This window comes from Rattus rattus, chromosome 4 (genome assembly GCF_011064425.1).
Source record: "Rattus rattus isolate New Zealand chromosome 4, Rrattus_CSIRO_v1, whole genome shotgun sequence".
NCBI classification, from domain to species: Eukaryota; Metazoa; Chordata; class Mammalia; order Rodentia; family Muridae; genus Rattus; species Rattus rattus.
In genome coordinates this window covers 65,008,004-65,024,705 of record NC_046157.1, presented here as the reverse complement: position 1 = coordinate 65,024,705, position 16,702 = coordinate 65,008,004, and the positions used below count along the sequence as shown (strand labels likewise).

Genomic DNA, 16,702 nt, shown 5'->3' with positions numbered 1-16,702 from the left:
CAGTGTCTCAGACACTGAAAAGAGATGCTGCAGAGCAGACTCCCTGGTTAAGAGTGCTGAGTGCTCTCCAGCGGACCTGGTGGCTTCAATTCATAGCACCTCAATGGCAGCTTATAGCTTCAGTCCCAGGGGATCCTCCAGGAACCTCTTCTGGGGGCTGCAAAATGTTAGTGCAAATTTATGTGTTTCAGCTTTTCTCTTAACCCAGCTAGCTCCAAAATAGTTGAGAGAACTATTAGATTTATTTAACAGGTTTAAGGCACAACAACTGAGCCATATTAATCTATTTTAATTCTCCAAACTAATCTGGGTACCTCCCAGCCAAAATGCTTGAGATATTTACATTTTAGTACTTACTGATGTGGCTTTCTCTGCTCTAGGTGAATTCTCATGGTGTCCCCTGGACCTTCTCCTTCTGGGGAATCCCCATTTCCTCTCTCTCCCTCCTCCTCCTCTGACTGCAAGGAAGTCCAGTCTTATTCTTTCCTCTGCTCAGTCATTGGCTGGCCAGCTTCTTCATTGACCAATCAGGGAATAATTAGGAGCAGTGTTTACACAACATTGAGACAAGAGATTCACAAGAGGTTCTCAGAATAAGGATTGCAGATTGCAACCAGATAGGGCCTCATAGAAACCAGCATTTGGATAATACAAGGATAATCTTTACACAATGCACAGTAACATTGTGCCTATACATGAGTCAGCCATTATGTAATTAATAGGACAAAAAATGGATTTGCTTTAAGGAAGTATTTGTGACATTAAACTGTGAAGAATCCTGAGACACTTTAATTTGAAATTTCTCCTTTAAAAATTGGTTAGTTTTGATTTCAACTTGACACAATCTGTAATCACTTGGAAAGGGAGTCTCACTGAAGGTTGACCTGTTGGGTGTGTTTTAGGGGGGATAATCTCCATTCCTTTGAGATGAGAAAGACCCACACATTCTGAATCCCATCACTCCCTGTGTTTGGGCCGTGGACTGTGCAGGAGAGGAAGAGTGAGCCAGGTGCAAGCATATGCGTGCACCCATTTTCTCTCTCACTGCTCACCGCCTACCTGCTTCAAGCACCTAGTGTTTTCACTTGTCCACTATGACAGAACTAACCTGGAGTTGTGAGCTGACATAAGCCCTTTCCCTTTAAGTAGCTTTTGACAGGATGTTTTCTTATAGCAACAGGAAATGAAAGTAGGATGAGGGTGTTTGACTAACAAATTCATCCTCGCTTTGTGTGTGCAGGTGTGTGAGCTCGACGACTGTTGTTGCGCTGCCTTCCTGTTTCTACGTAATGGTCTGAGGCAGGTCTAGTTCTTGAACCTGGAGTGCACTGATTGCTCTTGCCTGGCTAGCCGGCCACCTCAGGGATTCTTCTGACTCCTCCCCAGTGCCAGGTCCAGGTCATTTTGCGGGGTTACTTGACCACCAAGTTTAGGTCATCATGCATGGGTGACAACCTTTAGGCCCTGAGCCTTCTCCCAGGGCCCAAAGCTGCTCATTTCATTTGTATAGTTTGCACTTAAAATTATGATGATGTCATACAGAAATTAGAGATACAAGCCACGCAGTGGTGGCACATAGCTTTAATCCCAGCCCGGGAGAGCTGAGGTAGGCAGATCTCTGAGTTCAGGTCATCTCGGTCTGCTGAGCAAGTTCGAATACAAGCAGGGCTACAAAGAGAACCCCTGTCTCACCCCACCCCCCAAAAATAACAAAACAAAACAAAACAAAAAAAAATCAGCAACCAACCAAACAGAATAAGAAATTAGAAGTACATATATAACAACAGGAGAACTATACTTGCTCAATGCTTATTTTATTTAAAATGTATGACTTGATTCTCAAATGTTGTTTACCTACGTGTTTTCTAGAATGTAGGTACTCTAATTTAAAATCAGAGTGTGTAATAAAAGACTTTGCCAGTTTGGCTTCTGGAACTGAATATGTATGATGTTCCCATAGAAACCATGTTTGTTCCTGTAGGGTTCTTATTTGGACTCACAATGTACTTACTTTGGTAGGAGTTTTGGTTATAGTGCTGTAGTAACATTCACAGGGAGACATGTACTGACAGTTCCTACTCATGATTGTTTTATCTGCCGTTTAGTAGGGGTGGGGAACTCATGAAATGCTGTGGTGTATTGCAGATAGGACTGAAGAACTGGGTGACGGGTGCAGATAAGAATTCTTGAGTGAGAAGGATGGAAACTTACATTTATTGAGGACTAGCTGTATTCCTTATTCGTGTTGGTAATTCCCTTTAGATCAACTCGTCTGTTTTCTTAGTTCTTATTTTTTTTCCTGAGTCCCACAATCGCTTTCTTAACATTGTTTATATCCCTCCCCTGTCATTCATTCATATATATATATATGATATTATATACATTTATGAATATATATAAATTTATAATATACATAATATTTATATTTAAAAGCAAGAGAGTTAGAACTAAGTGTAGAACTGCTGTCATTTCTAAGGCTGAGTGGAAATGGTTAAGGAAAATACAGCATTCTGTCAGATTTCTGTGTGGAGGCATGGCTGAAGTACTGCAAACCCCACAGAAGAGCTTCACCTGGTGGCCACAGCATTGCCTGAGGAACTCTGAGGATCACTGTGGGGGTTATTTCTTAAAGTGAATAAAAATGGCCAGAAGAATTGCAGACAAAACTAGTTTAGGTCATAAATTACCCAATACTTGCTTGGTTTGCAAGACTTTGGAAACAAAACAAAACAAACAAAGGAGAGAGCAAATAAGTTGAGGCTGTCACTCTGAGCCCGCATTCCTTGTTTCACCTCAGTGATCTCCATTGCCTCTGCTTTTGAATGGGCTAATTGAATGGAGTTGGTTTTGATTAAGTGCTCTGAAAAGTTTAGCCTTCTACCACTAAACACGGGTGTTGGTTAGCATTAAGTGTGACAACTCATGGAGTGAAGCCTGTGAATTCTAGAGAGAGCAGAGCATGGTGGAGAAAGCTGCATGACCATGTCTCAGTGTTCTAGGATCTAAGAGTTGGAAAATTTCACTTGTCCCTCTTTCCTGTGGGGGCATTCAAGCCCTGGGACTTGAATTTATCTTTGCAAACCTGCTATATTAATCTTAGTCAATATTCTCATCTAATTTAAATAAATATGTTATAAATTAAAGAAAATGAATGTAATCAATATTAATGTGTGTCAGTATAGCCCTACTACATTAACAATAATTAACATTGAGCTCTGTGTGCTAAGATTGTCCTAGGCACCAGACTTACAGCAAAGATCAAAATAATCCTTCTCTTACTTGAACTCATTGTCTGGTGACCAACCTTTCTATATTATGGTAGAATTTATGTAAATCTGAAGAAAAACGTCGTAACTTTGACAGATGACAAATGTCCAAAGGCCTTTGCATTAGAAAAGAGAATGGTGTTCTGAAGATTCCCCGTGACAGAGGGAAACAGAGAGTCTAGGATGAGGTTGGAGATAGAACAGAGGCCTCAGAATTCCGTCTTTAGAACTATGAACATTTAAAGCACACTGAAAACTGCGCAAAGGACTTGTCCACCAGTTCCTTGTAGAAGTCATAAAATAGTCTGTTTGGATGAACACATGATTAAAAAGCCGTAGGAAGTGACGATTTTCTTTTTCCTTTGTGTTTCCCATGTGTCCAGTGAGAGGAAAGGTTGGACTTAAGACAGGAAGGTTTGGACTTCAGAAAGTAGCATGCCAATGGCTGTGTTCTGATGGAGTCCAGGCCCCTCGGACTTAGCCTTCCTTTGGGTTTCTGCAACTTCACCTGAGTCCACACTGCTCTTATCTATTAGAGTTTTGTCCTTCTCTTACCTCCTCCCCTACCTCTCTTCCTTCCCTTCTTTCTTTTCCTCCTCTTCCTCCTCCTCGTCCTCCTCGTCCTCCTCGTGCTCCTCGTCCTCCTCATTCTCCTTATTCTTCAGGGACTAAACATGAGTCTTTATTGGCCAGGAATAATTGAGGGGTAAGGAGGAGGAGTGGGTGGCAGCCATACATAGCAGGCTGGTGCTGCATGGCTTTTAGGTGAGGGACATCTTGCCCAGGGAGCGACCTGTCATCTCTGGCTAACTTTTTGCCTGGCTGTAGGTCTTACCATTGTACATGCCCACCATGTTCCTTACCCTTGCTGGTGGGCTGATCATGTCCTTCAGTGGACTCTTCACCACCTGAGGGCTTTGATGGGTAGCTTCTCTCCCTTGGCCTTTCTCAAGCTCAGAAGTGAGTGCTGCTTCCGCTGAGTGCCCTGTTTCAGGTTCTTCCCCTGGCTGTGGCTGTGCAACTGCATCAGCTGCTCAGAAGCTCTGTCCGGCGCTGCTCCAAGTACGCGCTGTAGTAGGTAAATTGGTGAGTGGTTCATTTCTTCTGCTCCTCTTCAGTCATCTTGCCTACTGCTGGGAAAAGGAAGCATTCCTTCCTTCTTTCTTCTTTCTTTGAGACAGCGTCTCCTTAATCCTTATGTAGCCCCTGCTGGCCCTTACAATCCTACATGAGGCTCCCTAGTGCTAGTACCACTGACCTGTGCCACCATGCCTGACCCTCTTCAGATCCTTACTGACTCTTCCTTAACCAGAGAAGACGGAAGTCTGACATCTTCCACACACCTGGGAAGACTTTTGTCATGTAGTACCTTTTCCAGTCTCACAGAAGCATTTCCGTCCCAGTCCTTTCTTTCAGTCACCTTTGATAGCTTTAAGTAATCATTGGAGGGTTCTGGGGAATTCTTCCTTTGCTGCCAGAGGCCATGTTCTTTCAGTGAATTCTTAGTTACCATCAGAATTTCATTATGGAAGTTTGCTGCTACCAGTAGATGCAGAATGCATTTCAAAAGGAAATACTCCCATGCTCCTCACCCTAAAGCAGTAGAATGAGGGGTCGTTATTGTAGAAGTTAGAGGCCTGCCACTCAGGGCCTGGCCTGTAAGTATGAGGTTTGAGTCTTTATTCTTAGAAAATCTGAAGACTTTTTTCCCCTAGTGGTCATTTTAAAATTTGCTGGCCGTAGCCACCTTTGAGGGGATAGAGACCTTGGAGTTCTTTTCTTTGTACTAACCTGAATTTTATTGATTTTTGAAACTGAGTGGCAGGACCCAGTGGTGACTAAAGAGTCACTCAACTGTGAGTCCATTTTCCCTACCTTGTAGTCTGTGTTGCTTTTTTAACCATTTACTTTTATAACCATTGAATATTTCACGTAAGCATAACTGGACTTTAAGCACAGAGTTTTCAGTTTTCACATCATTGCTAGTGACTGACTGAGTTGAGAAAATCTGAAAAAGACAGTAACTATTGAATTTCAAAGACCTGTGTTTATTCCTGTCTCTGCACGTACTAATCTCTTGAAGAAATTTCAGGGACTTTCAATAAGAAGAACTTCTTGGGGAACAGAGCACATGCTAAGATTATGAACTGGAGGCATTTAGAAACCAGTATTTTATATAACAGGCATGGCGAACAATTTACCCATCCCCTCTGCTGCTAGCCATCCCCACTTTTGCATTCTTGGCAGTTATACTGATGTTTTAACCAAGGTGTCTTTAAGTTACCATGGAGCTGAGTGGGGCCATCCTGCTCTGCCTGAATAGATGTGAGCAGTGAAGAGAGACTTTTCTAGTGCTAACTGTCCCTAGTCCTTTGAATACCCAAGACCTGTGTAGACTACATTGGTAGACTGTAAACCCTGAGAGCTAGGGCTTATTGAACTAGGCTTTAAAACCAGAGACTTAATTGTTTTTATTTTTAATTTTAAATATGCAGGCTGGAGGCTTGCAGTCCTCGCTTATCCACGAGTGGCTCCAACATTTGACAGCTGCTGTTCTCCTTCATTTTTGGTTGCAGTGAGTGGAAAGGGTAGACGGTAGAGGCAGTCTGCTAGTGAGATAACTCCTGGGTGGGCTGTGCATGGTGGGACCTCGGCTCCTGAGGAGTTTAGTGTTACAGCACTGAGACCTATCCTTGGAATTTAGGATCTTGACTGCAGGTAGTGTTACAGCCCTCAGGCTTCGGGTGCTGGGATTCTTGGCTCCTAAGGCTTCCATGTCTCTGGAATCCCTCCAGTGTGCAGAGCCTGCACTGCGGGTTTGTCTTGGCCTCTTCTGCTTACTTAGTTTCTGTCCCTGGCTGCTTTCTGGAACTCTGCAGCTGACCTTCTGGTGCTGCCACCACCTTGTGTTAGCGTTCAAAGAGAAAGACTGCTCCAAGGACTGCAGCCTGAAAGGAAGCCCTGTTACTGCTCTCAGGCTGCAGCAGCTGGAAGTACCAGAGAAGGACTCACTCACAGAGTGAACCAGGAAGCTTCTGTAGCGAGGAGTTTGCACCACTCAGGATTCTGTGCTTGCTGCAATTTAAAGTTGGCATTTGTATTAATCAAGCCGTCCCTTTTGGTTTGAATGGAAATGGCTTTGGGGTCAGCTGGAGTTAATGGAGACTGGTTTTGCTGACAGTGGCACTTTCGGCCGCTAGTACAGACTGGGGTGCTCGTAACTGCAGCAGGGCTGCAATGACCGGATTGCTCACCACAGCTGTTGTACTGTTCTCAGAGTCATCGTAAAATGTCCAGAGAAGCTGGGCTGCTGTGAGCGAAGGTTTCTTGGCTGATGGTTCTTGAGGTTGTTAACCGTAAGGGAGGCTCCTGTCATTCTGGTCTACTCTGTAGTCTTTACTCATTCAAAGAGCATTAAATGGATATTTACAATGTAGATGTAATCAAGTAAAGCTCAACACAGAACTAGCAATTCTACAAGCCTGTACCAATCAATATTTAGTAATATTTAACCATTGTCTATTCCTTTTTCCCTCCGGCTCCAGTATTCCATAGAGGTAGCTTCCAGTGGAATCTCCACATTTTCTGAAACATTAGGGAAAAGGCGGGCATTCCATAGTGAACTGAAGAAGTAAAGGATGTGTACTGAAGTTGACCTTGTTTCCTTATCCTTGAGGTGCTATACTTTGCAGTTGTACGAAAGAAGGATGTCATTGTGCAGTGGGAATAACAAAGCAGAGCTTGAAGGTCTGTGCATTTTGGCATCTTCACTTATTGATTTTTGTGGCATCCACAAACCACCAAATCTGTTGAATTCTGTTTTGTACTTTGGCCCAGCTGTGGGATCAAGTAGAAGCTGGCATGTTCTGCCCTATAGCACCCGAGAAATCCATGTAGAGGAGGCCACTGGCACTCAATAATGGGCTCCAGAAATAGGAGGTTGGAGTGAGTCCACCTTGCTTCTGAACTTGCTAGAACAGCAGAGGTCTGTGCAGTATGCTCGTAGTGAGGATAAGAGTATATCAAAGGACACATTTGGTAAGCGAAGTGTCTTCGTTAGCTGCCCTATTGTTTCATCAAAACATAAGGAAGGAGGGGTTTCCTTCGGCTCACAGCGTTCAGAGATTCAGTTCATCATGGCAGAGGAGTTCTGGTGACAGGAGCAGGAGTTGATAGGTCACATTGTGTCCACAGTTAGAAAGCAGAGAGGACATTATGCCCAGCTTCCTCTCTCTTCTTAAAATTCAGTCTAGGACCTTAGCCTATGGAATGGTGCAGGCTGCCCATTTAGGGTGGGTCTTTCCAATTCAATTAAGTTAATCTGGAAAATCTTTCTCAGGCATCCCAGATTTAGTTTCCATGGTGATTCTAAAGCCAGTCAGGCTGACAGAAAAGATTAACTGTCACACGAAGGTCCAAGACAAACCGGGATCATAATCACAGCAGAAATATCAGCAATATGGACACAGCTGCAGGAGATGAGAGCACAGCTTGTGGGGCTAATGACAAAGGGGACAGCTTTGCAGCCAGGTGACTTCTCCTGGAGTTTTCTCTGTTGCGAACCCCCCACCCCCGCCATTTCTTGTCAGTTTCTCTAAGAAACTTGTCTCTAGCTTTTCTCTCACCCCCTTCCCCTTTCCCAGCGTCCCGCCCCCTTATCTCCTCTTATGTTCACTCTCAGTCAAAAATTTGTGAAAACATGACTCACGGTGGAATAGGAAGGGCTCTTGGTGATGTATCAGACTGACTGCTCATAAAAAAGAAAACACTGCACATTTATGATATATAGCAAAATTGCAAAGGCTCTATCTCTCTCCATGACTTCTCTGTAATTCTTAGTGAACTCAGTGCCAGCCAACTAGTGCCATAGGAATCACCGTAGTGTTGGTTACTTACCAAGACCTTGTTACCACGCTCACTGACTTACAGGCAGGCTGAGTGGCTCTTTTCCACATCTGCCCCTTTTGCCGGGGTTGGGTGGACTTCAGTGGGCTGTCCGGGTCTTCTAGTAAGGCATCTGTGAACTGTAGAGCAATTCCAACCATCCAAATGCATCCCATTTCTGCTAGCCTCGATTTTGCCATTGACGAGTGTCTATCTTCATCGCCACAGGGAAATGTGTCTTTAGAGGAAGGAAGTAAAATAAAAAGCACCATCACTGTATTTACGGATTATTTAGTGTGCTCTCTTTCTAGCGTCATGATATTTGAGAGCCATGCATTCGTTATTAAATAAGAGATTTCTGCCTTGTTCATACCTTGTCTAGGTTTAATTGCATAAAACCATCTGAGGCATATTGTTTCTGGAATCAGTCGCTGGTGGGATGTTGGTCTTTATATTGTACCATGCACATTTGGTCATCTTGTTAACATTAACGTTTAACAACTGCTTTCTTGGATAAAGGACATTTGGATTTTCCCCCTTACTCCAGGATTGTGAAGAATAGCTATGAACATTTCTACAAAGAACTGAGTTTCCTTGGGATATTCAGTATTTTTTTTCTGAGATGTATGATTACATGTGCCATTGAGAAAAAGTGTTGAGGTTGTAGGCGCTGTACATTGCAAATAGGCCCTCAGCATTTTCCTACCATGATATGGGCACTGAAGCATTCCACTACAGAAAGCAGCAGCAGCAGCAGCAGCAGCAACAGCAACAACAGCAACAACAACAAAACACCTGTCACTTTTACTGCAGTTTTTCCCAATACGAATCAATAGGAGAGGCTTAAAGAGAATAGGATTTTCTTATTGGGCCTGTAAATTGTCAGTTTGATTCTTTCGTTGAACGGCTGGGTACTTCCTGGTGCGTTACCTACTTTTCATTTGTATCTTAGGATCTACTGTATTGTTAGGTGCTTCTGTTACCTTGGTTCCTTAAGAGTTTTATGGAAATGGAGTTCTTAGATGGCATGGAGGAGTCACAGTGGCCTAACAGTATCTGTGTAATGCTTTTTCTCTTTGTTGCCTTTTCTCTTTCTTTGAATGAATTAATGCATCTCTGATTTCACTGTTAAAGTGGATTTTGCCTACCAGAAAATTATTTTCTGAATTCCTCTGAAAGGGTTAGTGGCTTGACACTTTAATCTGTACAGACCTTAAGCTGAAGTAGTCTTAAGTTTTTAAGGAAGGCAGGTTCCTTTGTTCTTTGCTGAATTTTCTAGAACTTTTATGGGACATTGCATTTGGATATATTAATGCAAAGAACTTCCATGGCTTTTTTTTTTTCTTTTTCTTTTTAAATGGAGCTTCTGAGAATCACTTGTGGATATCATACACTCTGTCCATTCTGTCACTTAAACATGTCAAGGGTATTTTCTAAGGAAAAAGATGTTCCCATACAACAATCCAGTTCAGGAATGTGACACCAGTATGTTGTCATCCACTGAGCAGCCTCTGCTTCTCCAGGCACCTCCACTGACTCTGCAGGGCATGCCATAGCGTCGGCCAGCCTCTCCGGTCGCACTGTGTGGCAATAGTTCTGGATTTCCTTTCTGGCAGAGACTCACTCTTTGTGTTTGGTGGTGTAGACATCCTAACAATTATAGAACACCTCATTTCTATGTATTCCTTGTCTGAGATTGGCTGGTCTGTCTGGAAGACTAGATTTAGGTTTCGTAGTGGTGTCAAACTGTCACAGACTGCAGTGTGTCAACAGGTGCATACTGCCATTTGTTTCATCATCAGTGATACTAACTTGGATTTCCTGGTAAATGAAGAGGCTATATAGTTTCCAGTACAGAGCTACTTTTCCTCTTGATTCTTTGTAGACTGGAACTTTGTAAATACTTCTTTTTTTTTAAAGCATACTTTCACCCAGTAGGTTAAGAGTACCCAAAGGTTCCCATCTGAATTGGTACTGAATAAAGGCTAAACTATGTTGACGTAATAATCCAGGAGGTTATTATTCTAGCAATGAGGCTTGTTTACTGTCTTATATTTTCTGTACTTTATTTCATAGGGCTGTCCCACTGTTTGAGAGACTCATGTTTTAGGAAATAAAATAAAAGGACACGAAGTGGGGATTGTTGATAGAAGATCTTTGCAAGCATTGTCGGCAGAGTCTTGTGCTGTTTAGGGAATGAGAGTCCCTAGACTCATAGACTGTGGGAGGAAGGGAAGGAAGTGGACCAAACCAGTTCAACTGAGCCTGTTCTATGGCGGGTAGATCGGAGAATCAGGTGGTCTTCTTGTCATTGACTGGCTCCGTGAACCCTGGGATGTATTTACTGGTTTACTATGACCCTGAGATGTGCGTCTCCTAACCATCCCAGGAGGTGTGCCCAGGCGTAAGGTTTGGATTCTTGCTGAGCCGTCAACTGAGAAGACGCAGACAGAAGGAAGACTGTTAGCTCAATGAGGCTACTAGGGAAAGAGTGTAGAAACTGAGGATGAAAAACAGGAGTAGAGTCGTGGTGGCACTTACCTTTAACTCCAGGTTCTGTGAGTTCAAAGCCAGCCTGGTCTACATGAGTTCCAGGTCAGCCAAGGCTACATAGCGATACCCTGTCTTTAAAAAAAAGGCTGGGTAGAAATGTGAGAGTAGCAGAAGGGCTCTCTGACGTGTGGTGTTTTTCCTTGTTCCAAACGAGTGGCATTTTTATTCTGTGTCTTCCAAGGCTTAGCTCTTCTCTTTTTCTTTTTCTTTTCTAAAATAAAATATCTTTACAAATATTTTCAGTTCGTACTGTAATAATTTTGATTTCTTTTCTGCCCTCTAGCACCAGCAGACATTTCTGAATCAGCTGAGAGAAATAACTGGGATCAATGATGCCCAGATACTGCAGCAAGCCCTGAAGGTACGGCCTTGAGTTACAGTTTAATTTGCGGCGTATTTTTGTCTCTCTTACGTACTGTATTAGTTAAACCGTATGATATTAGTAGAGGCAGAGGAAAGCAGTCTTGGATAAAGCTAGAGCCTCTTTTCATGTGTGGTAATTCTACCTTGAGTGGTGCTACCTTGAGTGATGTGTAACCCCTCTATTATCAGATACTTTTCTCGTAGAATAGTCGTGCATAATTTCAGTGTTAATGAAGAATGTTATTCAACCATGTTTTAGCATATGAATGGGGCTGAGTGTGTGGGTTAGAATACAATGTGAAAAAGGAACACAAATTAGAGAATCAGTAGAGTCCAAAGCTTACATCTCTGTCCTTCTGAGACTGAGAGATATGTATTGCTTTCAGCTATCACGTTACGCATGCTAACGTCCTTCAGGTGTAATTATGCCGTAAGGATATCCCACCTACAATTTCAGTAGCATGTGCAACACAGCCAATGTGTCATTTTGGTTGTCCTAGTATACCTAGGACATTTCCTTATGGAGATGAGTCAAATACCATGTTAGTTTGCAGGGAGAAGGATCAAGCCAATGAAGTATATGCTTGAAAGAGCTGTATTTCACCTCATTTGTATGAGTTTTATCATCGTAGTCACACGCAGAGACCCAAGCCTTTGTAACTTATCTATGAGGAAAAGTTAAAATGGTCCCCGATTTTGACCCACAGGGCTTTAATTTCCAGAGATATTTGCCTTTTTAAAGTTTTTCGTGGTTATAAATACCATCAATGGTAGCAATAACCAGGGTTTCAGTTCTTTATGTGGGTTTGTTTGTTTATTTTTGTATTTCCAAGAGATAAATACTTCCCTTCCCCACTTTGAAGTCGAGGAAAGAGAAACCGAGTAGTCCACCCCAAATCACACTGGTGTGTGGAGGAGCCGGACGGAAGCCGCAGCAACCACCAGCCTGAACAAGGCTGTGTCCGCTGCTTTGCTGGGGCTTTGGTTGGTTCTGTTCGTCAGAAGGAAGCAGATGAAACGGGGTTGCTGAAGGAGTTAGTGCTGAGCTCTACGTGCTGTCATTAGAGCAGCGGAGTGCAGTGCCTCAGTTCTTGGGAGCGTGGCATTTCAACAGTTGCCAGTCTTTCTTTCATTCTGATAAATAGGTGACTAACCCATTCCAAGGCTATTTTCAGAAAATGCCTCTCGCAGGAGATCACAGGGGATGAGGGCGTAGCCCATCACTTCGCCATTGTGCATTTGGAGGAAACCCCCTCCCTGTTTTCAATTTGAGAAATATAGATCAATTAAGTCTTGTCCACATTCCTTTAGTGCAAGTGATTTTTCTTCTTCACAAACTTTCATCTCCACTTTGGTAATAGGGTAAATACGGAACTTAAACTCCAACTGATGGCCTTTCTGATTTCTCAGTGGTTTAGTAATGAGTTGATTCTTCTAGCAACATACCAAGAAGTCCCGTGTGCTGGGATCCACAGCTGCTGACTTCATCACCTTAATTTGGAAATGCCCTTAGCTACTTTCCTTAACCGCACGGCCACATACCCGACGGACGTATCGTAGGACAGCTAGAGAGTTGGCTCGGTGGGAAGAGCACTGGCTGTTCTTGCATAAGACTCCATTTTGGTTCCTAACACGTCATTGGCTTACTTCAGCTCGACTAGGTCAGTTCCTCTCTTCTGGCCTCTGCAGGCACTACACTCCTCCACACATAAACACACATACATAGACATACACACACATACATAGACATACACACACATACACGTATACACACACATACACACATACATAGACATACACACACATACATACACGTATACACACATACACACATACACATACATAGACATACACACATACACGTATACACACACATACACACATACATAGACATATACATACATACACGTATACACACACATACACACATACATAGACATATACACACATACATAGACATACACACACATACACACATACATAGACATATACGTACACACACATCACTTTCAAAAGGCACAGAGAGGAGGAAGGGTCTGTTTTGGCTCACAGTTTCAGAGCGCTGTCTCGTGGTGGGGAGTCACGGGGGCAGGAGCTCGAGTGCCTGCTCACACCGTAGCCGACCTGGGAGGGAGCTGGGAGACCCTCTCCGCCCTCACTTCACCGTGTTCACACATCTTCACTCCTGAGAAACTTACACAACCTCTCAGAATGTTGCCATCAGTGGGGTATCAGTATCCAAACCCAGGAGCCTGTGAATTAATTATGTTTTAGATCCAAATCCTAACAAGAATCTGTACTTAGTCATACAGGCTAAATCGCCACCAGGTTGTAAAATCCCTGCTGTGCCTGAGTTTTCATTCCATGAAGCAGGGCATTCAAGAGACTTAGCAGGTTTCTTGACACACAGTAAATGCTGCCTCACTGCGGTTCCTTTGGCGAGTAGTGCATTACCTAACAGTGGCCTATCTATCGTAAGTGTGCAACTCGGATGAGTCACTTAGGAGCCCCGTAATGCACATAAAGGAATCACACTTCACAGCCCACTGTTGCCTTCCCGCCACCCTTTCCTCAAACTCCTTGCTAGAATGAGATCTAGGGCAGGACCTGTTTCTTCATTCCTTTGGCTGTTGGTTATTTTGCAATTATCAATTATCCCAGAATCATGTCTTCTTAATAGGTTAGCAATAATTTATCAGACTTTGCCCCTGTAGTTTTCTTTTTAATGCATAGCCAGCACAAACTTTTTTAACGTGAGCATCATACGATGTGCAATCTCAAACTGTGAGGTCTTTTACATTCTGGCTTCTGGTGCAGAGATGACTTGATTAATATCTGAGTTTATAGTGCTGTCTCAGTTAGCTGCCTTGAGGTAGTTTCACATTTTACTTATCATCCGTCCCTTAGAGCATCTAAAGATAACTCATTGTTTTTTCCAATTCTAAATGAACTCTTGCATATTTGGGTCTGTGTTTTTGATGAACACTGATTCTGTGTGTGTGTGTGTGTGTGTGTGTGTGTGTGTGTGTGTGTGTGTGGTCTTGATAGCAGTGAGTATTTTTGTCTAGCAGTTCTCCCTGCCTTTCCGTAAAGTTCTAATACCGCTGATGTCCTAAGAATCCTTGACATTTTGCTTCAGTTTTCTCTTAGCTGTCCATCCAGTATCCATGTTAGAGAAGCTGTATTTTAACTATCAGTTCTCACTGTATGGACCCCATCCAGAGGGGATCTAGGTTACTAATTTGTTTCAAATTGCAAGCTCATGATTGGATTTTTCTAAATGGATAAGAAAGTAATAGAAAACTAAGAAAATAGACAATTGATTTTAGCGCTGTATTAGAAATCTTAATAATGAATATCAAATAATGAATATTATTCTAAGAAATGTATTATAGTTTGCGGGTAGTGAATTTTTACTATTCAGTTAGTGTTGTATTAGAATGATTTCAAATCAAAGTGATTTTTGCTACATAATATTATAGGTAAAATTATGTACATTTTGTGTGATTATATGCCATTACTCCAAAATCATTGTGTGTTCCTTTCTTGATATTTGAAGGATAGTAATGGAAACTTGGAATTAGCAGTGGCCTTCCTCACTGCAAAGAATGCCAAGACCCCCCCACAGGAGGAGACCGCCTATTACCAGACAGCAGCACTTCCGGGCAGCGACAGGTACATCAGCGTCGGGAGCCAGGCAGATGCGAGTAAGTTTTCTTCTTAATGTTTCATAGACATGGATCAAAATGCTTTTGTTGATAATGTAGAAGTTTACTCATTAAGTGAGGTGAAGCATAACTACAAAAATAAATGAATATACATTTTTATTGGTGACATAATATTTTTCTAGGTTAAAAACAAATAATTTTATTTAAGTTATATATCTTTGTATGAGTCCCTCATGGACAACATAGCTCTGAATTATAAGAAAACTGTGTGAATCATTTTCACAGAAAGTATAGCATTTTAAGAGGGCACCGCGTTTTCACTTTCAGTAGAAGCTGAGTATCGCTTTGAGAGTATACGTTTTTATGTTTAGTGTATTAGAAAACTTTCCTCACTCCACATTGAAAATAAAGATTTGAAGAGAAGCTTATCATGTAATCAAAACCCTCCATTATTCAAAATGGAAAGACACAATAAAAACGTGAAAGAGTTGTTGGGGACACCATCCATTCTCATGTGCACCTCAGTGAAGACACATGAGAGACTTCCCCTTTCGCTTGCACACTTACGTCAGGATGCCCGAGAGGCTTTGCACACGGCACTAGCTTATCCTCATCACGTGAACATTGTCATGTAGCACTGAGTTTCCAGTGTGTACTAATACCCGCAATGCCCTGCTCTTGTTCCATAACTGGGTACAGCTGGTATTGTTAAAGATATGTGCTTGGCCATGTTTTATTCTTAAGCTCCCCAAAGTACAAAGCTGGTATATGTAAAGTGTAAGCTTTTATTTTTACGTGTTGTAGATCTGAGATGTGAGATCACTCACGTCTGGGTTCCTTCTGAGGCTGTAATGATTAGGAACAAAGCAGGAGAGCGCATCTCCCTTTTCCTTTCCACATAGCTAACGGGCGACAGGAGCCATCCTGCTTGCATGAGGCAGGCCTTCTTGTTCCTGCAGAGTTCAGGACAGACTGAGGCTTTATATTATATATATATATATATATATATATATATATATATATATATATATATATATATATGTGTGTGTGTGTGTGTGTGTGTGTGTGTGTGTGTGTGTTATTTTAATCTTAAGAGTTAGTTCAAGGGCAGCGCCTTGGAGGTCTGGTGGATCTGTATCTTGTTCCAACAGTGTTTGGACAGGACAGACCCAGGGACTCCTACTTTATTAGTTTCCAGTCACCTTTACAAGTCTCTCCAGTCATGGTCTCTGGGACCATATCCTTGCTGCTGTCAGCCAGCACCGTCTTCGCCGTTAGCTCCATACTCCGGATCAGCCATAGCCTCTCAGATTCCTGAGAATTATTCCCCCGAAGTGGAGGCTGCCGTGACCCGCCTGGTCAGCTTGCCCCTGCAGGCCTCCTACACCTCCCTCTCTCTAGGCTTCTTTTTTGATCCGGATGACATGGCTTTCGAGGGTGTAAGCTACCTCTTCCTCCTGAATGAGCGTCTGAAACCACTAGGCAGCTTTGTAACTACCCTGGAACCTCTCCCAAGTCTTGGACCAAGTAAAAAGAAAGCTTCTTAAAACTGGAAGAAACGTTAGTTCAGCTGCTACTTGCTGGAGAATGTTTTCTCCCTGTCTTCTTGCTGGGAGTAAGTGTGTTTCCAGCATCCAGGGTGTGCTTCTAAGCACTGCCATTTGCAAATCAAGTGGAATGGAATTGTGAGACTGCTGTGATGGAAGGCCTATTTGCTGTGCAAAAGGAGGAAGTAGTACATAAGCCAAGCGCTAACACCTGTTCAAGACTTTTGTCAAGGACCAGTGCAAATGGGACACCAATGGTGACCTGCAGAGTCCCTTAGAGAGAGCATACCCCACATTCAGAAAGCTGATATCTTCTGATAACACCCCCCCACACACACACACACACACACACACACACACACACACACACACACACACACACACACACACCACTGTTTGGTTATAGCTCTAGAAAAATATT

At 42.7% G+C, this 16,702-nt stretch overlaps 1 protein-coding gene across 2 annotated transcripts in view; it reads left to right on the top strand.

The window, feature by feature from the left end:
- The window catches only part of Usp25 (ubiquitin specific peptidase 25), a 101,798-nt gene that overhangs the window by 10,413 nt on the left and 74,683 nt on the right, over positions 1-16,702 (top strand). For both annotated transcript variants that reach the window (XM_032900516.1, XM_032900515.1), the window contains exons 2-3: positions 10,987-11,064; positions 14,626-14,773. In XM_032900516.1, the coding sequence (XP_032756407.1) occupies positions 10,987-11,064; positions 14,626-14,773 (226 nt within the window). The remainder of the gene's footprint in view (positions 1-10,986; positions 11,065-14,625; positions 14,774-16,702) is intronic.